The sequence below is a fragment of the Passer montanus genome, unplaced genomic scaffold, assembly GCF_014805655.1.
Source record: "Passer montanus isolate IOZ18808 unplaced genomic scaffold, ASM1480565v1 scaffold32, whole genome shotgun sequence".
In the NCBI taxonomy this organism is placed as follows: Eukaryota; Metazoa; Chordata; class Aves; order Passeriformes; family Passeridae; genus Passer; species Passer montanus.
In genome coordinates this window covers 7,383,546-7,408,206 of record NW_024367930.1, presented here as the reverse complement: position 1 = coordinate 7,408,206, position 24,661 = coordinate 7,383,546, and the positions used below count along the sequence as shown (strand labels likewise).

General features: G+C 38.6%; 1 protein-coding gene across 5 annotated transcripts in view; it reads right to left on the bottom strand.

Moving 5' to 3' along the window:
* The window catches only part of ELMO1 (engulfment and cell motility 1), a 301,412-nt gene that overhangs the window by 194,205 nt on the left and 82,546 nt on the right, over window positions 1-24,661 (bottom strand). For all 5 annotated transcript variants that reach the window (XM_039715063.1, XM_039715067.1, XM_039715065.1 and 2 more), the window contains 3 exons: window positions 20,088-20,257; window positions 9,252-9,287; window positions 1,104-1,203 (listed from right to left, as the gene is read on the bottom strand). In XM_039715063.1, the coding sequence (XP_039570997.1) occupies window positions 1,104-1,203; window positions 9,252-9,287; window positions 20,088-20,257 (306 nt within the window). The remainder of the gene's footprint in view (window positions 1-1,103; window positions 1,204-9,251; window positions 9,288-20,087; window positions 20,258-24,661) is intronic.

The window sequence follows — 24,661 nt, the reverse complement described above, 5'->3', positions numbered from 1 at the left end:
GAAGGTAACAACACTGTCATCACAACCTACCTGACTATGACATTGGAAAAGAAATTTAGAAAACAGACAAAACTCAGATCAGTTACACTATTTTTTTTTCTTTTGACCAAAACTGAGGTTTAGTATCTAAAGTATCTAATGCTTTTTTCATAGTTGATCCTTCTTTCACTTTTGGCAACAAAAGTAAATTTCTGCTTTCCTTTGATGGCAGCAGTTTTCTAACAAAATTTAAAGCCCTTGCTCTGACACACTCTGCTAAAATGAAGGTTCTTTGCCACAGGTTATAGTCATTTAATTACTCTTCTGATATTATTTTAGTGAAGTTACTGATATCTTTTGAACCTGTTCAAATACACTTTAAGTTATGATAAACTCAATCAGGTTTGAAAATTCCTTGTAAAGAAGAATTATGTGGTTTTGGGGTTTTTCTTCTCCAGTAAATGAATCAGTAACAATAACTTTTTCTGAAGTCTTGTATATCTCTGTACCTAAAGGGTACTACCATGTTTATGCTGCTTTTGTGCATCTCTGACATGTAAGTAAAGAAGGATATGTTGCAAATCATGAACAGATCTGTTTCAAAACCACATACCTCAACTGCAAGATTCAGAGGTGCAAAGTTCAGCTTGATTAACTCAGATATCACCCTAATTTCAAATTGGAAACTAACTCATTTCTCTTCTTCCAATGCCCCAGAGGAAACATTTCAGTGCTGCAGGTTTTTTTTCCTAGAAATATGGCATTACTCATTTTACTTTACATTACACCAAAATACCAATTTTTTTGCTTTAACTGTATTTTATCTGCACAGGGAGGTCACAATATAATTGAATAAGCAATTTCTCATGTAACCAGCCTAATACAGTGTTGATCTCAACTCACTCCAACTGATTTCCACAGAAGTTGAACCAGATTCTGCACTACAAACATTTATATTTTGAAACAGCACTTTAATCTTATTTTCATGCACCTTTTTTGACCAATGACCTCAATAATGTACCTGGGAAAAAAACAAAGGAGGGAAAAAAGAAACAAACCCAAATCACAACTCACCTGAAATATTTAAACTGATATAGAACAGATAGCATTGATTACAAATTTACCTTTTTAATGAATGCCACAGAGAATGTATCCCACGATACAATCCCATGATCCATCAGCTCAACAAATGCAGTCAGTGTAAAGGACAACATATCTCCAAAGCTGCAAGAGACAGGAGTCATGACAACATTTACCAGTAATGCAGCAGGGCAACGACCGAGGGAATAAAGCAGCAGGAAGCTTTCAGAAAGGCAGGAAAATGAAGCCAATTATGGACTAAGAGGTAGCAGAAGAGCAAGAAAGGCCATGCTACAGGTAGTCTCCAAAACAATTTAGCATGGATAACAAGAATAGTCTACCGGAGGAAAGCAGTTGTAAGAGAAGTAACCCCTAAGAGAACACTGCATGCAATGCTAAAAAAAATTTTAAAAAATTTAAAAAAAAATCAGTCAGTCCAAATTAAACTCCTCTCATAAATTCAGAGATTTAGATCTAAGAGAGGAAAGAAATGAACTTCTTCCTTAGCACTTATGAAATCCTCCTAAGTGAAGGCCATCAATTGAAGGTCATATTTTGGTACCTCTGTATCAAGCAAATGGGTGGGAAGTGAGAGCATTGTTTATTCCTTCTCTTTCAACGAAGCAAATATATTTTTAAAATGCACCCTTGATTGCTTTCTTTAAACCTGGAGATGCATGTCTTTTACTCTATGAGCAACCAAATTGCAAAGCATGCAGTTCAAATTATTTAGGTTTTGCTGGCCACTACCCTGCATTTTACTCCTGTAAATTTGAAATTCAACACATCTTTGTATGAACTCAAAATAAATTCAAAACTAGTTTAAGCTCATTTAAACTGACTAGATGCATGAGAACTTTTCATATTAAACTACAACTTTTAATGATTAGCTTCATTTCTATACATAGTCATGGCACCAAACAGTCAGCAGCTACAAGGATTGCAGTGAAGCCCTTCCATGAACTACTCAGTACAACAGCAGTGCAGAGATCCTGAAAGGGTATTAGCTTTCAGGGCATGTCAAACTGCCTGAAAGGTACTGTGCTGTTAAAAAGCAAAATTAGACAATCAAACAGCATGAATAGTCCCAGTGATTTTAATACAGCAGCTTACACCTAATAGAAAGATAGAATAAAAAAAAAAATTGGAACTGCAGATTGGAACTGCAAAACTTAGCATGTTGAAAACCTGAGTCCAATAGCACAGCCATAGTTAATCAATGTAATTAATTGGTGCTCCTTGATCTGTGGTTTATCCTACTGTCCTGCATGAACCCCAGATAAAAAAGTGAACCTCCAACATCTACTCAGATGGAAGACATTTACAGCAGTACAGAGAAATAAGGCAGACAAATGCCTCAGCTCCAATGCAGCAACTCCAGTAGCAGGATTTGGTTTAATTTTGGCCATTTAGGGATATCTGATGGCAAGATGCAGCCTTTAATGGCCTCTTCACTTAAGAAAGGACATTTTGCCAGAACTCCTGAGATTTCCTCCACCAAAAATACCCCTGCCATTCCTGACATTTTGTGAGTAAAACCCAAAACATACCTAAACACCTTTCCCTTCAGTAAATACAAGTATGCACAGAGGCTCTGATTACTTATGACAAAATGAAAAATCTACACCAAAGAGCAAACAAGAAAAATAATGCCTCTAAAAATCCACTGTAACTTGGCAGGGAATACTTTCTTCAGCAAATAAATGGTCTAGAAGTGCTGGGTTTGGTTTTGGGGAGCAGAGGATGCTCTTTTGCCTTTTTTTTCTTGTCATAGTTGGTTTGTTTGTTTGGGGTGTCTTTAATATTGCATATCATTTAAGAACCACATTAGATTTAAAATGTCATCATTAGCATTCCAAATAACCAAGGATTTCATATTAAGATGACAATAAGGCTCTGAAGGAAATTTAATCAGCTCTGGTCCTGTCACATTCCCCAATTAATTCCTTTTGCATAATATAGTTATTTATGAACCCACAAATAAAACAGCAACCCTAGGAAAGGCTTTCTTCTAAAAGCTTGCAGCATGCATCTTCATGACAGAAGACTTTTACAAACACAAGAAATATTAATATTATAAGTATTAATATTATTATTATTTATTAAAACTAAGTAAGTTTCAAGGCCATATAGGTTGAAAAGTAGATAAAAATCTCTCCCAGGGTTAAACTAAGCATATACATACAACTGGCAGAGATAAATTTTCTCATCTATTGTTTTAAAATTTAGTCAGTTAACCTGTATTTAGTATATGAATGCTCTTCAATAAACAAATTGTACATGAAAACTAATCCACATCAACAAAAAGTAAAGTTTAGAGGGCTTACTTATACTGCATTAAATTTGTGCATGGATATTCATCTTCAGAACAGTAGTGGCTGGAATGTAAAGGGATCAAACTAACCTGGATTCACCAGTCTCATTAAGTCTTTTAATCAAAATTATTGATCAATCCTACCAGATTAATACTGATTAATCCATGCTCCTCACAGCTCTGGGGAATAAACTGGGCTAATGGAGCTGACAATTCTGGTTTGAATGTATAAACCGAGTTTTAGTAGATCTGACAGTGATACAACCATTTGGGATCTAGAAGGTGAAAGCACTTTTCAACTTAAAATGTTCAGACACCCCATCAGATGTCACTCCAGTGACTCTGCTTCAAATAATTAATGACTGAAGAAGTGCAACACTGGGACTAATCAAGCAGCAAGAAATACTTCAGCTCTATTATTATGCAGCACACACATACACACTATGTCTCTCTAAAATATCTGGCTATACACATGCACCTGCCACGCACCTATACACCAAGTGCCACTGCAAAAGTCAAAAGCCAGGCTTAAGGGATAAGCATTAGGAGTAGCACAGCTGAAGATGAAAGCAATCTGCAGGGTAACTAGGGCAAGATAAGGATTAAAGCATCTGCAGGGGGAGGGGAAGGGTGTTGATTCATTGTTAAGTGGTTAAACACAAGCGGATAGGTAGAAATAGACTTTCAACTAATTAGTTTCAAAACACAGACACAGTTACACTATTAAGAGCAGCAGAGAGAGGCTAGAAATTTCAAGGCAATTAAAGCTGGTTTATAAAATCAGCAATCTTTAAAAAAAATGGTAAGAGCTGTTTAACTCAAGGCATCTGTAAGAGTTTTGATCATACAGAAAGTCCAAAAAATAATGGGCCTTTTTCTTCATAAAATCTTTTTAGAATAATCCATAGCACAAATCACAACAGTTCTGTAACTATCAAACCCTAGCTGCTCTGGCTAAATTACTTAATAGTTTGAGGACAATTCCTAATGAAGATGCTTTTTAATGCAGCAAGAGGGGAAAAATTATCAGAAAGATGCACTGTGTAATTGCAATTTCATATCTCATTAACACTGACATCTTAATAACCTTTGCTCTCAGACAAGCTACTTCTAACAAGCCCTCCTGAATACTGCTCTGGCTCTGGCTCTTGGATGCCTTTCATTGGGACAACTGATGAAATTTCACTGTTCTTTGCTGACTCCTCTCTTCTAACCCCCATTGTGAGAGCTGGACATGAAGCATCTCCTCACTACAGCAGGTCCTGGCCAGGCAGCAGAAAGCTGAGGTTTGCAATGCCATCAGCTGTCCCAGCACGAGCCATTCCAGTGGATGGCCATGCTCTAACACAGTCTGTGGGTCCTCAACCTCTCTGACAAACCTGTCTGAGGATTAATGCAACAGCTGCTTTCTACATCTCTAGGCTTTAGAGAAATACCAGGTCAGACCTGTTAATTTAAATTCCTAAGAATTCTCTGTATTCTGACTTTAGGAAAGTGTGAAGGAAAAAAAACCAAACCCAAACCTTTCCATACATTTTGATACTAGTTTTTATTTCCTGAAAATAGAAATGACAGGAATGTACCTGTGATCCTGATTGCCACACCTGTCTCTCACATGCCTTCCTAGTATCATTTCTACAGGCTAAACTATCTTTTTATCCTGTGTGCTTATTTTGAAAGATGCCTAGAGCAAGTTGGATTACTTTTCAAAATAAATTAATGGCAGTTTAGCACCCAAATCCCCTAGATGTTTTTAAAAATTAAATTAAAAAAATTTAAATCCATGCTTCACACGCATAACAAAGTGAACATTTTATCACTGTTACGGAGGGGAAAATACTTGGCTGCTCAAACGATTATGTAAATCAAAATAATTTGTCAGACTCAACTGTCATCAGGTAACAAACAAAGGAATACAAGCTTTTACCAAGCTCATGTTTTATATTAAAAATACCTTTGTGTAGTGAAATCTGGAAATTAATTGTCGTTTCTCTGTTGTAACCAGAAACAGAGCCACTAGCCCACTGGGACCAGAAGCCAAAGAATGCACACCTTTACACAAACCACTTTACCATTTTCATGGGCGAAACAGAACCAAATCTGAGCTCTAATTTTGCAAGGGAAATCAGCAAAGAAACAATTTAATTGGGCAGGAGGTAACAGCAGAGTAGCAGCCTACTACTAAATGCAGGAGTGGTTAACTAAGTCCCTTATCTGGGCTCACAGCCTAATACTTGGCAGCTGAAAGGCCTGACATCACTGAGGTCAACATCAAAGAGTAAGAACAGCTTTTTAAATTGGAGCTGTCAAGGATAAATGGCCATGAATAAATTTAAACAGGGGAACAGAATATATCTAATCATCAGAGGACAAGAGCTCTGGAAAAGCCATGGGGACCGGAATCTAACTAAGTCTAAAACGAAGACTGATGATGTAGCAGGATGCTCTGCCAGCACAGTGTGAACTTTATATTGCTATGGCTCCTCTTCACTGCTTCTACACTGCTCTGTTTCTTCAAGCAACCTTTCCAAGAGTAAAACTAAGCCACTGCCGAATCAAAGCAGGAGCAATTCACACCTGTTTGGTACTTAGTACAGATAAAAATGATGGGACAATCTGTGTAGCAGCTGCCCCTATTTTTCTAGATGATTACAGAAAATGCACTTAACTGCTACACAGCAATTGACACAGATTTTTTCTTTTTCATTGTGCTGGCTAAGCACTACTGAAATATTTCTTTGTGGTACAGTTTCACTGCATCATTAAAAGAGGTCAGCCTTACTGATTTCAAATCCCTTGCATTCCAAGAACAAGAACTAGCTTTGTACCCCTAGTATCAGGGTTTCACTATATCTGAAAATTAATTTTCATTAAAGAAAAACAAGGTGCGAATTTTAAACATAACTGTAAATATTCTTGAATAAATCCAACTGTAGATACTCTTACTATGGAGTATAACTAAATCCACTTAAAGGTACATTAAGCATGGGAAACTAGCCCAGAGGAACTATTACACATTGAAGATGTGATTAGAATTACCTTTTTTTCCTTATTCCCCATTTTTTTAATTCCTGGTTTTGTTAATTTCATAGCAATTTCCTCAAACTGAATACTTTTCCTAAAAGCCCAGGCATCACTATGCTGGAAAAATACCACTCTCCAATGAGTTTGGTTTGACTACAATTTAGCACTGCAATGCAGAAGTCAATTAATAGAGCTGTTTCATGTGTTTTTTAAAAATGTATTATGTCATCCTGTACATCCAAAGTAACTTGTTTGTTTAAATTAGCATTTCGTTCCTTTAAGTATCTTTAGTCGAGAAGACAGGAAGTGGATGCTGAGAAATATTATAGTTTAGTTCATGATATCAAGCTCTGTGGGGTTTTTTATCATTCTCATTTCACTAGATCTTTTCCCACTAATACATGGGGGGAAATAATCAGGATGTTGGATAACTACATTCATAGAACATCACTGAACTGTAAACTGTAAACACTACTGTAAACACTTTACCTTCAAAACATATGACCAAACCAGCTTCCAGAACTATTGGTTTCACTTCCTCAACAATGGCTCTAGTATCTTTTTCAGTACAAGTCCCAAATTCAATAATTTGTGTTATTTAATTTTATTATCTCACATACTACTGCTGGAAATCAAAATATTAATATATTAAGCCAATCAAAATATTAATATCTGAGTACCTCCATGTAAACTGAACCTTCTATTGGTAGGATTTAACTCCCAAAGTTAGAATAAACTTTAGTCACAGACATGTTCTTTACTACTGTATTCATGATGTGATACATCTACATTGACCAATAAGGATCCTCTTAATAAGTATCTTATTAAGGATCAAGTGGGTAAAACCTTGTTCACATGAGTAAACAAAGCTATACTGTCCTCAGTCAGATCAGGCCCAAAACCAGGGTGCAATGCAACTGTAAGTCAGTATTTCAGTATTGTCCTGAGGACAAACTTGATCCATAGAAGGCAACAGTGTAATAGAATTTGGAAACAGAGAGGTGCTGAAAGACTATAACTATTCTTCCACAAAGAATTATTTTCACAGCAGTGAGGAAATGCCATCTAAAAGGACTTTTTAGGGTTGGAAGGTACTTCTGAAAATCATCTGGTCCAACCTGTCAAGGCAGGGTCACCTGCAGCAGGTTACTCAGGAACACATCCAGGTGGGGTTGGAATGTCTCCAGAGGGGGAGATTGCATGAACCCCCTGGGCAGCTGTTCAGTGCTCTGCTGCCCTCAATGTAAAGAAGTTCTTCATTGTGTTGAAGTGAACTTCTTGTGTTTTAGCTCACAGCCACTGCCTCTTGTCCTGTTGCTGGGAACCATGGGAAAATGGCACCATCCTCTTGGCACCTGCCTTTGAGATGTTTATCTGCATTAACAAAATCCCCTCTCAGTCTTCTCCACACTAAACATGCCCAGCTCCTGCAGTCTCTCCTCTTAAGAGGAACGTTCCAGAGCCCTAATTATCTTTGCAGCCTTCCAGTGGGCCTGTCCCAGGACCTCCATGCCTTTCTGGTACTGAGGAGGCCAGAGCTGGACACAGCAGTGCAGATGTGGCTTCACTAGAGCAGAGTAGAGGGGGAGGACCACCGCCCTCCACCTGCTGGCCTCAATCTTATCAGGATATCATTGGCCCTCCTGGCCCCAAGGGCACTGCCAGCTCATGGCCAAGTTGTCATGCTCCAGGACTCCCAGATCCTTCTCTCCGGAGCTGTTCTCTACTTGGTCAGTCCCCAGCATGTACTGGTGGTTGGGGTTATTCCTCCCCAGGTGCAGGACCATGCACTTCACTTACTTGAACCTCATTAGATTTCTCTCTACCCAATTGTCTAGCCTTTCACAGTTCTGCTGAACAGCAGCAGAGCCTTCAGGTCATGCCGCCAAGAATTCCATAAGCCTCATGGCACTTTAACAATTTTCCCCTTAATCTAAACTTTTATATTATGAAACAAGTTACTTTGTATTAGGTTAAGAAACTGAACTTAGCAGAAGGATTTAAATTTCCTGCCAAATTTATTCTTACTGTATCATTTATTTATTAGGTAATAATTTAAAAATAAATGTTTCAGAACTTGGTTTACAGCAGATTTGTGAAAGTATGATTTAGCACAGGTTTGGATGGGGAGCTGCATTTCCTGCATGATCAATCACATCAAGCTCTCAGAATGACAGACATGCTTAATTGATTATGCTCTTGCTTCCTTGGATTTTAGCTATACTTGACATGTCAAATTTGCAAGCCAGTCAAGATATTACAACATCTCTTGGGATTCAAATTTATCAAAACCTGTACTTAAATCTGAGCAAACAGAAGCTTTCTGTTCAAAATAATCAGGGAAACAGGCAGGGAAATTCTGATATGAGCCCATTTACTATTTTACAGTTTCCCTTTATACAGCTATCTACAACAACTAGCATCACGTGGGACTAGCAAGTAATAGGAATTCAAACTGGGACAATGACCTTATTTTTCATCTCACTAACACTGACCATTAAAATTGCCAACTATCAATCACATAAGCCAATGAAATTCAAGAGGGGAATTGGGAAAGGTGGGGAATTTTTTTTTTCCAAAATTAGAAAAGAAAACTAATCAAAAGCTTTACCTCAGTAATAGTAAAAGCCCCTGCTGAATTTACAGAAATAAAGCACTCATTCCATAGGCAAAGCAAAAAAAGGCTTCATCAGAAAATTTTAACAGGCATCAAAGAGCATAAAACAGAGAAGATTGAAGACTTGCTGATGCATATGCACAGTTGTATTTACATATAAAGATTAGCGCAAGGGCCTGAATCGGTCATGCAAAAGTAGAGGTAGTATGCAAGGTGATGATCTAATCAAGTTCTTACCAGGGCTTCATTATCTTCTGCAATTTCTGATATCGTCTGCAAAATTAAAACTTGCAGGTGAGGAAAAGCACTTCAAAACATCTGTACTCTATTTACTACATACAACCCCCCATACTGGAGCCATAAAATTCACAGACATGCATATAATAAGAGGCAGTAAATTGCTAACAATTTGCTGTGAACAGAATCAGTTCAGTAACTGTAATGAGCACTCCAAATCAATTTCAAATATTTGTTCAGAATATTTGTGTTAACTTCTGTTAGGAAAAAAAAACATATCTAGACATTCTAATTTAGTAAAACATTTATGTAAAAAGCCTTTGATACAAAACAATAAAGGTTGATGATACAAAACAATAAAGGTTTACACCTTAAGCATCTTCTGCACTGTTTCAACAATATGTAGCCCATTGCCTGGAGAACTCTTTTATTTACTTGTGGTCTCCACCACTAATAGTGATGTCAGAGTCATCAGCATTGTTGAAAGTTGTGTAGCTAGGATGGTAAGGAGTAAAAATGGCACCAAAGATAGATACCCTCTTTTTGAAACACCACTTAAACATATAAAAATAACAGAGCTAGAAAGAAATAAAAAACTCAATTCTTCTCTTACTTAACCATTTCTTCTGCCTTCTAAATCTATTTCACAGTTTTATTTCAGAGGCTTGACTACAGTTCCACATTGGGCAGACTAGTGTTAAAAAGGACAAAGAGGAGGTTCCTCTCTCCTTTCTGCACCTTCTTCCCTGGTCTTCCCTTTTGCACTTTCCCTCACAGCAAGCTGCACAGCAGTGTCATTCAGCTCAGAAGAGCTCTAGGACTACAAGCTCTCCAATCACTGATTCAATTCTCTAATTCTGTCCTAGAATGCAGCTACAGTTTTGGGGCTTTTATCACTTTTGGTAAAGCGGTAATTCCTCCCATCTTTTCAAGAGGAACCAGTCTCAAGGAGGGCAGCTTTTGGGCTGGCTTGTGTGAATGTCAGTGGAGAAACCACAGGAACAGTGGTTTGAAGTCCTCTGCCAGCTGTGAGCTGCAATACTCATGCCTGAAGATAGTGCTGGCACAGTTTACCATGAATCCAAACACAAACTGGGCTACAGCCTAACTCAAATCAGAGAAGTGACAAGATTTTCCCCTCAGATTTCATGCCCTTGGTTCTTTTATACTACAACATCTATCTGAGTAGCCAGTAATAATGAGTAAACAAAAAACATCCTGATGATCAGACAGCCTTAACAAGTGGGGGAAAATACCCTCAACATGCTTTTATGAGCAGTAACATTCAAAACAGTTTCCATAGTAGAAGATCCAAGCTTCAGCAGAATGTCACTCCTATGCTTCTGCAAATTAAGTGCTTCCATGCTGTGGCAGATTCTGCTAAACCACAAGAACAATTGCCACAACAAATGGGTTTTGTCATCTCCCAAATGTGCATGGATCCTTGCAACTTTCTGAGGCATGTCAGCCAAACTTCATAGCACTCTTCCCAGGCTAGTTTTTAAAATAGCTGCTTTCTTCCAGGTGCTGACTTCAGCTAAGCAGCAAACAAAATTGAAATTAGGGCTGTGTTTTTCTGATAGAGAAACAAGTGTGGTGTTTGCAAACTGGTAGCACTTCAAAGGACAGACTCTGTTTTGCCAGGGATTTCTCACAACAGGCTCTAATCAGGACATTTTCTCCATGACTGAGACAGGGATTACAGAACAAACATCTGAATCCTAAAACAAAACATTTAGACAGCAACTCTCTTGGCATTTACAGAACTCTTATCCATCCTGAGTTAATCAGCAATCAGTTAACCTGAGGTCAAAAAGTGTGCAAAGTAAAAGAAAATATAAATTTACAACAATATGTAGAAATAATTGAATTATATAAGACACTTCTGGTGAAGCAATACAAAGAAAAAATTTTTTACTTTGGAGGAAAGATAGCCATTGTATTAAATCAAACAATTTCCACTGATTTTTCTTGCTTTGGTGTGACTACAGCAGCAATCAGTCTAGGACATCAAATGTTGCAGCAACACATGATTATAGATTGACTTTCACCACTGAAGATGTGGATGGAGGCTGTTCTCTAAAGCAACACATGCTATTTTCATCTGTCATCAAACCAAAACATAAGAGAAGGAACTGGCATGAGCAGGAGTTCCTCTCAGATTTACCCACAGACCATGAAAAAGTCACCAAGGAGAAGCCAAGCTGATTCTTCCAGCAAGTCAGCCTGGAAAGAAACTAAGTACAGTCTGCCACCTCCATCAGCTTTTCTCTTTCTATATATACATAACTTTTTTTGTCCAGAGGGCTGACTCTGTGGTAGCAACCAAATAGCTCTGTAGAGCCCTTCTTGGTGAGTTACCAAGTTAGGGTCAAAAATGCTGAAAGCCTTACTGATCTGGACACTGTAATTAACTCAATACTTATATTTATCTTTTTTTCTTTATCTTTTTTTTTTTTTCTAAAGAAAGTATCCCTCAATTGCACTTGCACAGATGGGAACAAAACCACGGCCAAAAAGCAAATGTTATAAGGACAGATTAAACAGCAATTGTGAAAGGCTGAGACTCTATACTGGTGAAAGACAAACACAGCAATTTTTACACAGGCAGGAAACTCAAAATAGATGCCAACCTAATGCAAAATAACATGAATGACAAGTTACCAGGTTAGATATTTTTCTACCATAATATATTTCCTGTCTGGCCTCAAAGGAACTTTGTGATACACTCCCAAATGAATCCCAAGGAGCAGCAGTGAGCTCTCTTCGGACTTTCGCAAGCACACAGACTTACTACTTGCTCAAATACTGCAGGTTACACCTTGAGCAGCTTCCAGCAGAGACCAGGTTAGCAGGGACCTGACCAGATCAACTCCTATCTATTCATGTGCCAAAACTGCTATACAAGGACTAAAGATACCCCAAATGTAAACCCCAGCTGGAGTAACACACAGTGCACAGGAAGGGCTTGTCTGAACTGAGGGAAAAAACCAAAATGTCCCATTATGGAAGCCAGTGTGGAGCCACTGTAGCTAACGATATCAAGACCTAAAGCAGTCACACCACTTCAGAGGAACAATTGTTTCTATGCCTGCACTGCTTGAACATGAGCAGAATTGTGTAAGAGTACCACTGAGGATAAAAACTTTTCATGCAGTATGACCCTAGAGAGGGCTACTGTTTCCAAAGGTGAAAGATGCTCACAAAACCTTCCTCCTCTACAGAAACACTGATGGGATGATGGATGAACAACCTGCCAACCACATTAAAGCACCATTTGGCAATTGCTTTTGAGGCAAACACAAGGATAATGCACATCCTAGGTAATGACAGTGTTAAGAAAAATCCAAGAGTACAAATTTCTGGCTTCTCTTTGTAAAAGGTGTGGCTATGACAAGCATATAACATCTGGGAAACACTTTGACCTGGAATAATCTACAAAATTATTATTACTATTATGTTACACAGCAGCCCTCAGACTCCTCACAGCCATCACAACATCCCACAGCTATAGACAATCCATCAGACAAAACCATCCTGGAAAGTTGCAGAAATGGAGATTTTAAACTTTTCCCATTATTTTTCTTGGTTTTGCAAATACTACAGTTTTGTCTGGAGTTTAAAAAAATAAAAAACTCGTTTTGCCCACATTCATACTCTAGAGAATATTTGGAAATATAAATCCACTGCTGGAGTTACTCTTTGTATAATATTTTACAAAAGTGGTTGCTAAACAAAACCCAATAAAATTGTCTCCTCTCCTCATCCCTCTTCCTCTCGACAAGATATCACCATTTAAAAGGGCTAATTTAAATGCTAATATTCCCAAACACTGGCAAAGTAAAAAAATCAAGCCTGGAGAAATCACATTTAGGATGGGGGGGACCAGCAACTCTCCCTCTCTTCCCTCCAAAATATGATCTTTGACAGTTCCACCTTCAGATGACCTTGAGATTGGCTCAGTTGGTTAAAGCCCAGTGTTAATAACTGTGGGTTCAATCCCTATAGGGGCCATTCACTCAAGATCTGGACTCAATGATCCTTCTGGGTCCCTTCCAAGTGAGACGATTCTGTGATTTTATCTGAAGCCCACAGTGTGTGCTTTGCATATGTAAAAGATGTAAGAAAAATTGTACTTGTGTGTGCTGAGAGGGAGGGTGTAATCCAAGCCTGAAGACTGATGGGGAAACAAACCCAAAATAGAACAAGCAAGAGAAAAGTAAACCAACAAAAAAAGCCACTCCAGAAAAAAATCCTACTCCACCTTCATTCTTTATGGAAACTGCACTGAAAGATGGAGCTGAAGCCCTTTCTCATTCTCCTGCCATTACCATCTCTACAGTGGTATAGTAGGATAACCTGATTTTATACACTCTTTTGGATTTCTCCTCATAGACAATAATCACCCTCTCCCGACATTACAGAAGCACTAAGAAATGAAGATTACGTAAAACCCCTGTTGGACAAGAATTGATTTTGGCAGCAATGCCAGATTAAGTAATCTATGCTTCCAGGTGAAGCTTCACAGGAATAGTTGAGCCTGTTTAAAACCCTGTGCTGTCAAAAACACAAATTAATTTCCTCCCTCCATTGGCTGAGTTTCCGACAGTTTAGCAAATTGAATTGCATCACTGAGAGTCAAATAAGCATTGGAGCTGAACAAGAAAGAGAGCAGGTACTATGCAGCCAGTAGCCAGGAAGGGTGGAAAACAACTACTTTATATAGTGGCAAAAAACTACTAGCTTAGTATTGTTCCTATCTTCTGAAAATTCATTTTCCATTTATCTAGCAAGTTGGGCTTTCACAGCTGCTTTCTGGGGCAATGCTGTGAGCTCAATCAGGGAACTAAACTGGGTTAAGGAATATTGTATTAAAAATAGCTTCTACTGTCACTTTTCATAACCTACACCAGTCTCCCAGTCCAGCCTGGTAGAAATAGTAGTGGTGTAACTCTCCAGATGAAGCCGGACAGGAACAAGTTACTGTGAGCAAGGACACCTTAAACGTTTTGACTGCACTGCTGAAATACTCATCAGACTAGGATGGAAAAAACCACCAGCAGGTATTTGAGCAACTGTCCCAAAAAGTGTGCTAAAGTGGGAATAGCTCCAAATCAATCTTTCTTCAGTTTTCCACTGGGCTGGTATACAGTATTATCTCTGTAAGACAAGCCAAGAGCTAGAATTTCACTGGACAATACAATTTGTCCTTAAAGCATGCACAATTGATCTCTCAGAGACTTCCAGCTGTACAGCAGCCAACCCTGTAACTGCATGTGCTCAATAGAAGGCTCCTCTTAGTCAACACACAAAACCCATACAAATATACATTTATTTAGAATCTTACGTGAACTTGGTCTAGCTGCATTTATTATTTCCAATAGGAAGATGGCAAAATTTAACTAAAATTAAAAGCAAGGTGCTTTTTTCTCCAATCTACATACTAAGCAATTACAACTGTCTTATAACTATCTGCTGACCAGGCTATCTGCTACCTTGTCTTAGCAACACCAACTTGCATGTTCCTGTGCCATGGCTGTATGACAATAAAGCTGCTCAGCACAGCCTCATCGATGAAGCAAATGTCTGGAGAACCATCTTCTCAACAGCAGCATAAACAATTCTGTTCTGGTTACTGTCAAGAAGCTAGGCTTAGCATAGTGTCGCTTTTTTTTTTTTTTTTTTTCTGGCAGAAACTGTGTGTTATTTAAGCCAAATGGCAAGTCATAGACATCAGTATAATGCTAATTTAAAAAATGCTGAAAATTCTGCATAGACCTTCCCCCTTTCCCTCTCATGAGATCACCCTTATTATTATTACTAGCAATAACAAAAATAAATATAGAATCCTTTTATAAACCCTTTGGTCTTTCAATATTTACAGCATGTGAACTATATTTTCTTTTTCTTGCTTTATAAGGCATTATGAGGAATTTTTTTCCTTCTAAGGAAGGCTGAGAGTCTATTCCTGTCACACAACTATTCTGATATATCAAGTAAAAAACCCCACAACTTTAACAGTCTTCTGCTACATCAGAAGGGCTATCTGTACAGACATGATTTTCTGAAACACAGGTTCTAGGCTCGACTACAGAAGACAGCTCTGAATGAGAGAACTATGTTATCACAGCTGAGGTAGCAAGAAGACATAACTCCTTCTTCCACCTTGGTTCCTGAACATATTTTTTATCAGTCATTAGGATACCTAGGACTCAGCAGCATTGCTCATTTTCTGCCCCATTTTAGGGCATTGCACTCTGAGGGGGAGTAGAAGCAGCACACCCTTACACTTCCCCTTTAGACAGTCTATACACCCCAGCAGAGGGACTGCACAGTCAGCTCCTCTTAACTAGGCAGGGACTGGGTTCTGAAAAAAAGTTTAGCATTAGGAGTGCTGTAGAAATCACTTTCTGAAAAGTCTCAGAAAAGAAAAATAGCTGCCTGCACACATCCACCCCACTCTTTGGTGATACAAACACACAGTCTGAGAAATGATTGGACACCATGGATAATTATAGAATGAAATCAGCATTTTTTTGTTCTTCATGACTTGTCTTGCAGTCTTTTCTATAATTTATAGGTCACCCAAACCATAAAAACAAACATAAAACTATCTTTTTTTTTTCCCCCTTTTTCAGTTAATAAGACTCGTAGCAGTGCTGTGGAAGCAAGAATGAGCCTGAAGGAAAAACAAGATAAGCCATCTCAATCAACAAGATCAAGATACATGTGGACAGTTTCTGAGGCATTGCATCTCTGCTGATATAAATATATTCATATTGACAAGGTGCACTCTCAGATTCACTAGGGCCCATGAATGCTACCACCAACCCCAACAGCCTTCTGCTTGCACACACCATGCCCACAGTTCTCTATTCTCTAACACACTCTAATTTTCTTCAATATTCAGGAATATAACATGGAAAACTAACTAGGAAGCACTGTTATTTCTTGTAAACTTTTTATACTACGACTTTTTTCTGCGAAAATTAAACAGAAGTAACTAGAAATCCAGGGAATTACATTCTCTTACCCTGGTCACTGTACTTTAATAGTCATCAACTTCACTAAAATAATGACTAAGTAGCACAATAAACAAAGCCAACTATAAATAAAATATAGGCTTCTTCCTCAGTGAAAGTTATATAAAAAGACGCAATCTTGTTTTCCAGAGACTACCCACTAAAACTTAATTACACACTCAAATTATAACTTAAGAGCTGCCTCTAACATGAAATCCATGTGCAAAGAAAACCTCAGAGCAACTTTGCACTGAGAACGATGGCACTGCAAATGAGCACTGCTTGGCCCCTTGGGGAAAATAGAGAATAAAGCTTGAATTAACAAAATTCATTGATTTCTAGCACAGCTGCAGCACACCATGAACAGAAGCTCCACTCATCCTGGGCTTACAGATGTAGGGCTGTTCCCAGCTGCATCAACCCAGGGCAGTTGGCACAGCACACAGAGGGGATCCCTGCAGAACACCAGCAGCCACCACCCCATAGGGTATGTCCCATTCCTGCTCTCCCAGAGTCTCAGGGCCAGTCTCCAGGGTGCAATACAAGAGCAGAGACAGCCAGCACCCTCACAGTGTTTCACAGCACATCTGCTCTCAGGTTGTGGCTCAGTGACACACCTAGGGTCTATTGCCACAAAAAAGGGCCTTTTCTGCATCCACTCATGACCAGTTCCTCTCTTGTTTCTTCAAGTCCTTAACTGAGCAGAAAACTAATTTTAGAGAGTTGGTTTTCTAACAGGATCATATACTTTGCAAAAAGTTAACAGGCTGGTTTGGCTTTGTGAAGCACACAGACACTGGAACTAACTCCTGGGGAAAAAAGCAGGACTGTGCTGAAGAACGGAAATGGGAGAAGGTGGGAGGGAGCTGGACTGTCTCTCAGCAGCACCAAAACATTAGGTTTGTCTCAGCTGTATGGGTGACTCATAGCCCCATTCAAACAAGGCTGGCTTTACAGGAGTAGCACCAAGGTGGCTAAGATAACTCCATAGTGAGGATATACCTTAAATGCATCGTTATAAAATACGTTGTCTTCTAAAACTGGGCTACGAAAGAAGTTTCTGCTCCAGTGCAAAATTTCTGGCTCCTCATTCCTCCTATAATTCCTGCCCCCTGCCCTTTATAATGCTAGTTTAATTGTTTGTGTAGATTCACCTGTGTACACTGAGAGCAGTGTAGGTTCACCTATGGACACAGAGAAAAGCTTTATGTTCTGAAGCATTTTGGTGACCTTGTCAGCCACACAGCCTGCAAGACCACATTGCTGAGGGTGCTGAGCCCAGGCTGGGAGCAATGACAAGGAGGCCTTCAATTTGATTTATCTTTCAGTGAGCATCTTGTATGAGACGTCTTATTAACAGTAGTGCAGAGAGTTCAAGCAAAAACAAGAACAGACCATAAGAGGACAACTGACTGATTCCAGCTGCCTTTGACAGCTTAGGACACTGAATGAAAAAAAAAGTTTCCTTTCTTTTGAGGAAGTAGTTTTTCTGTTTGCTTAGTGTGCTGACACAGCAGTGAATGACAGACCCTGATGTGAGGGAACAGATTCAGTACCTTGAAGTGAGATGAGAAAGGAAAGCAGAAGCACCATGGCAGGCTTAGGCTGCTCTGCCTCTGTATGTTTGCTCCTTTCATCAAATCCCAAGTTCTGTTAAATATGCACTCATCAGCCAGTGATGTACAGCATAAAAGCAGAAAGGAATGTACAGCATAGCACAGACGTCCCTGCTTTACAACTCCCTTTGCAAAACCAGACTTGGAAAAACCCGACCTGCTCACACCCTCAGGAGCTGAAGAATGTCTAGGCTGCTGAACATGAAAGACTGCAGTGAGTGCTAAGAGCTCATCAACACGTGAAACTGCTGGAAACTCTTATAGTCTGAGTCTTTGTGCAATACCCAAACTCAAGAGTATTTCTCCCCACAGACAGAAATACTGACAAATACATTAGACAGGTAGATCGATCAATGTATGCTTGATGACACCCTACATCAGCTAAAAAGAAAAAAATTAAATCCCTCAAAATGCAGACACTTACAAAAATAAAATAAAATAATAAAAAAGAAAAAGGCAGTGAACTCTGCTCATATGTCCAGTTTACAAGCCTGCTCTGTGGTTTGAAAACTTATACCTTTGGTCAGGACGTATTACAGGGTATAATTTTCTAGACAGTTCTTTCAACAGCAGTGTTGCCTTTAGTAGTTTCCCTCCCAAATAGTTATTTTTAATCCAGACCAGTTTGCTACAGCTTGGGTCATCCCACAGCTACAAACAGCAGTACAAACACATCTGAAGGGTGAGGAGGGCACTTGCTTTAGTCTTAGTGCAGCTAAAGGAAAAGATTATAAAAAATGAGAATGTTCCCTGTCTGTTTCAACAGAAAATAAAATGCTTTCATTTAAATACCTTCTGCAGTGAAGTAAGTTAAACCATTAAACCTAAATAACATCACAACAAAATAAACCACAAGGGTAGTGACTGCTAATTTTCCTGTATTCTTCACAGACATATGTGAGCCTGTCCATTTAGAATACCTTTCATTAGTACAGCAACAGCATACATGTGTTTATAATAACTTAAACTTGTCTTCACTTTTAAACTTAATTTGGTCCATAAACAACAAATACCACATGAATAATACACAAGTTGAAAAATTTGGTAACTAGAAGCATTTCATTTTAAAGTGGCATAACATGTGATGTATGCCACAGATCACACCACCACAAAAATTAAAGACTATAACCCCAAAATGCTGAAGATTAAACCACAAGCATTTGGAAATCTAGTATATAGCTGTAGTTAGAAAACATGGATTCAGAGTTCCATAAACCATTAACCACACAATGGGCAGTGATCTGGGAGAGATTGTTTTTACTCTGCTCAATCTATGGACTACAGGATTCTGAAAAGCAGTTAATTTTTCTGTGGAAAATACACAGTATATCTTGTACAAGAGCCTCAGATACCATTTGTGTTCCACTTTCAAAACCACTTACTACTTTTTCTTTACTTCCTAATACTATTTACCTCCTTGAAGCCAAGGGAACACGAGCACATTTGTGAGGGGATTTGAACTGATTTCAGTTTTCTTTCTCTCAGGAAATGGTGTGAGTATTGTTGACTTCTTCCTGTGTAGTAGAGCTTGACACTGAGTGCAAACCTCTTACTTGAAATCAAATGCTCACTGTTAGAGCATCATTTAATAGTGCAGCAATCCAGTTGATACTTTTCTGCTGCATACTCCACATTAAGCCAATGGACATTTACTGAGGTTTTGGTCCTGAGTTTCACCAATGATGAAATTTGGTACAGCATTCTGGTAAAGAATGAGTGTATTTTAGAGGTCAGCTTTCATTTTTATGTCAAAAACCTGACTGGTGTTAGAAAAATCCCATTCAAAATCAAAACAATAAAAAATGTAAATAAAGAATTTTTTACATTTGGGTTTTACCACACATGTTCTCAGTAACATGAAATTTAAAACACAGCTTTTAAGTGATATCACTTAAATATCAGCCCTTAAATATAATTTCAATGGCTTATTGAAATACCAGTGAATAAGAAGAAACTAGGACCTCAGTTTCCCCAGCCTTTATCGCATAGGCGATACCCGTGACTTCCAACTTGGCTCATCCCCATTCCTGACCAGCCCATTGTTAGGGGAAATTAAAAAAAAAAACAGTATCTCATTGATAATTAATACAATATCCTATAAGTCTAGACCTCTTGAGATATTTAACTTCTCAACTCAGAAAGAGAGCATGAAATCACCCCACATGGAAGGAACGCCAGAGTTTAAGCAGAATACTCACTCTGTGCCACTTTCAACCATTTGCGTTAGGAGGGAAATGCCATCCAGGTTTATAAATTCTTGGGCAAACGTAACATCCCGTGAGTAGTTGGCTAAGTCTTTCAGTGCTTCTAACTTTGCATCCATACTAGAAGACTGGATCCTCTCATGGAGCTGCTGCGCATTTTGAGCCTGTGAGAGAAACAAAACATACAAAACAAAAGCAATAAAACAGCTTTCATTGCAATGAAAATCATGAGTAAATTGACAGTGTAAGCAGGAACAATGGCCATGTTTAATATTAATGATACTTAACTTCCATGCTCAGAAAAGATTAAGTAGCTCAAATGCAAATTACTTTTGTAAAAGTATATTACTTGTGCATTACTCCATTATTACCTATAATTATTTGGACTCTTGCAGAATCATTAGCTGAGCAATGGGTAGATGTCCCATTGTCTCAGGCAAAATGTGAGAATCACAAATAACAGCCTTTGGCTTGAAGAACTTATGTGTCACATCAATAAAGAAGAAATGAAAATAAAACAAACTGCATCAGACAATCTCAGTAAAATAATAGTTTCTTTTCCTGTCAACGCTTACTCAGGTTACACACTTCTCATCACCTTCAGCAGCAAAGACCACATACTGTCCTAGCCATGTTACATCAAGAGAGACCAACTTCAGACATTCTGCTCCTTCCTCCCTCTCTCCTTTTGTTCACAGTCAGTTCAAACACTCATATACCCTTTTAACAAGGCATGAAGAATAATTACTTCCCACATAACACTATGATATTTTCTGTCATACATCTTTTTGCGTGTTCAATATCCTCATGTTATGCCATTCTGGCCATTAATGTTTCAAATAGAGGATGACTTAGTGAAATTCAAAATGGACACTGATGATAAAAAGCTAAAGAAATACTTAAATAATGCATATTAAATTTCCTCTCTCTTTAGCCGTACAAATACTTTAAAATACATCTCACGTTTTCAATTTGATTCTTTTACTTACCTGAACAGAATATCCAAAAGCTTCAGTTAATAGCTAGCTAGGTCATACTTTTCTCAGAAAAATAATCCTCCTCCCTACGTGTAGGGATATTTGCAAAATTTTGTTTCCTAAAATTAATTTCTTACCTGCACCCAAGGAAAGGTGAATGAGAGGCTATGTGTCATTAGGGAAACAAATTAAACGTAAATTCTGTTGAGAGTTATTTTCTCTGAGATTATGTTTATTCTTTCTCAGCTGGAGAAGGAATAGAGAAGAAAGGGCTCTGCTGACAGACAATTCCTTTTCTGTTCAAGTAATGAATGTACTCTTCACAGAGATGGTCATCTCTGAAGATAAAGATTCTGAGAAAGCAGTCATTTTTAGTGCAAGTGAACATTTAAACAAGGTGCCCAGAAAAATAGCCAGCATAGTGTTGTTACAGATTCAGCTGCCTAGCTACATAATTTTGATTGCTACAAAAATATGAATAAATTAAATGTCCCAGTCTCCTCTAGTATCAGCAACATTGGTTACTTCTTGTTTTTACAATGGGTGTGGTAAATGCATGGTCTCCAGTCAGCATTTGACCAGAAGAAATGCAGTACAGAGTGTGTATGTGGGAGAAATGCCTTCTAGTTAGTGTGGCTGTGGTTATAATAGTATTGAAAAGAAATGGAATATCTTTAGTCCTGAGCTTTTTTTATGCTTTAAGTATGGGGTGATGCAGCCATAGCAGTTCCATTATCTACAAAAAGGCAGAATCCTGTCATCCAAAAGATCTTTCTGCCACTGAAGGTTACGTACTCTATCAATAGATTTGAGTTGTAATGGGGAAACAATAGTTTATACAGTCTCTCTATAATGGCAATGGCTGTCCAAATGGAAACTAAAAGACTATTGTCTCAAACTTAAGCATGTGATTAGGTAAAACCTTTGCTGAAGCCCATGGAATAAGTAAAAATAGATATCAGCTACTTTCAGCTTCCATGATAACTACTGAATACTTCCCACAGCCCTTTCCTTTCATCAGAGGGGGTGAAAAAAGCTTTGCTAAAGTACTCTTCTATAATCAGCTACAAAAAATCACCACTATTATAACATGAACCAGAAGTTCAACAGCCAACTCCTACCTTATCCAAGTATGTCCTTCATGGAGCCATTTCTAATGCTAAACTCCCCACTATAAGGAAGACTCAGAGATGCGAAATATCCTCAAAACATTACTGTTTCACTGAATACATGCAATATCTGAATTCTTGCCCACCTCAGGAAAGAAACACTATGGAAAAACTTTAATATTGTCATGCTGCACTCCCCAAACTTTGGAAATGATTGCTCAGATTTAACCTTAAACCTATTAAATCTGTGCATGTGGCTTTTTCTAACCTCACATACCTCTTGAAAGTTACTACTTCCACTATCTGCCCACTGAAGGAAGTTCTACTAAACTGGAAGTTCTTCCAGCTTTCCATGGGAACCTAGTCCTCTAAATTCTCCTGGATTCAGTGAAAATGGAACAAATAGGAAAGGTGAACAAAACAACAGGTTCACTGTGACCGAGCAGCTCTCCTGAGCTGCTGTACCAAGAAGTCGGAGTGAGCAAACCTTGGGCAGCAGAGCTGTGGTCAAACAGATGGAGACTGTAATTGCCTGTGTATCACAATAGCAAGCAAGAAAAACATGTGAGCAGAGCCAGGAGAACATCCTCCTCCAAATCCCTTTCACAACACACTGTGCTGTGTAAACAACACTTAGTCTTCAGATGTATTGACAACAGATTATTTATGGTCAGGTTCAGCCTTCCTCTTGAGGAGAGAGTCCTGCCCCCAGCAGGAACAGCTGGGGCTGGTGAACTGCTGCTGTCAGCCAGTCAGACTTCCATGACACATGTATCCACACCATGGAAAGAGCTAACCCTCCCTCCCACCAGACCCGAGAACACCAGGACACAGATGTACATCAGCAGCTCACCAACACTACACAACACCAGCATGAGCAGCACCAGCCTATCAGCTGAGATATGTTAATCCTCTTTCCTCTGCAGTCAGTGAGAGCTTTGAAATTCACCAGACTAAAACCAAAATATTATCTTAAATAAGAGACAGCTTGGAACCCTCTACAGAGCACAAAAATCCATGCTACAAAAGTGGTTCAGACATACTTCAAGCACATAAAAGAGTGCTTACTAACATCATAGGCTTTTTCTGACTATGCCAAGGTTCCATCAGCAAAGTTGACACACACTTGCAGTTTTCTTACATTAAACAAGTTTTGCAAGACACTGCATCCAATAAACCTTGCTCCTTCTACTCCCAGATGAGAAAAGAACAGACAAATGGCAGAGAAGATCTTGACTAAGGGGGTTAACATATGTTTGTCTCAGCAAGAGTGCTGGCACATGTCTCACAGGCAACATGGACAAAAGTCATATTGTGTGTTATCATCCCAAATGCCTGACATGTGAAAAAATTGCCTTGGTTAACACCATGCAGTTCTCATAAGCCTTCTAATTCTTGTTGCCATAGCAGTTGTACATGCTTATGCAATGTACAGCTCATTTATGACTGCATTAAAAAATGAAACCCGGATGAAATATGCTCCAAGTGCTTACCAGGGAGCTATTTTAATGATTTGCAAGCCATCAGTGGATGGACAGAAAGCACAGCTCATTAAAGCAGTAGCAGAGCTGGCTGCCATGTCTGCATTCTTACTGAAATATCATTCAGGTAGGAGTAAATATATTTATATAAACCTTTGCAACTGAGAATCGTTAGAGGGAATTAACAGAAATATGGCTGCTCAAGGAAATGAAAGGCACAATTAACTGCTCTCCTCTTTAGAAAGGAAGGAAGGAAGATGGGAAGTTTGGAAAACGTGTGCTGTGGAAGTCCCAGCATTTCAAAAGGCTGCCAAGTGGCATAAGCTGCATATCTAGTCTTAAATGACTTGCTCCAAGGACATCCAAAAAGGTTGCCCTTAGGGAATAGCAATGCTTAAAAGGAGCAGCTTGATGAGATTGTCAGCTTAAACAGAAAACTAATGACCTAAATCCAGGATGTGACTTTCTTAGAGACTCAAATAGTCATTTGGAGGTTAAGAATCCCAAGATCATCCTAACAAGGGATTCTACTGATCAAACTATTATTTCTTTGCCAATGAATACTTTGTGCAAAAACTTTGAAAGCAACATATTAACCTGACATGCACAGGGCTTCTGTACAGAATACAAAATACAGCAAGTAAGGACAAGAGAGAAGACACAGATGCAACCACTATCAAACATGAATGTGCCATGGAGGAAAGTTGAACCAATGATTTAAATTGTTGGCTTTCCATTATGTAATCAGTTGCCTTCTTTATCCTTTACAAAAAGCAAATAAAATAAGAGTATTGTTATCTACCCTGTAGATTAAGTGACATCAGTCAATATGTTCCTAGAAAAAGAGCATTGAGACCAAGAGTAACTACCAAATATAGCTTTGTCCTTACCAAACACATGCATTTCTGTAGTTTAATTTAAATCAGTGTTGAAACACCATGGTGGCTTAAAGTGCTTGTTGGATTGTTATTGCCATTTCACCTACAACTGCATATATGTCA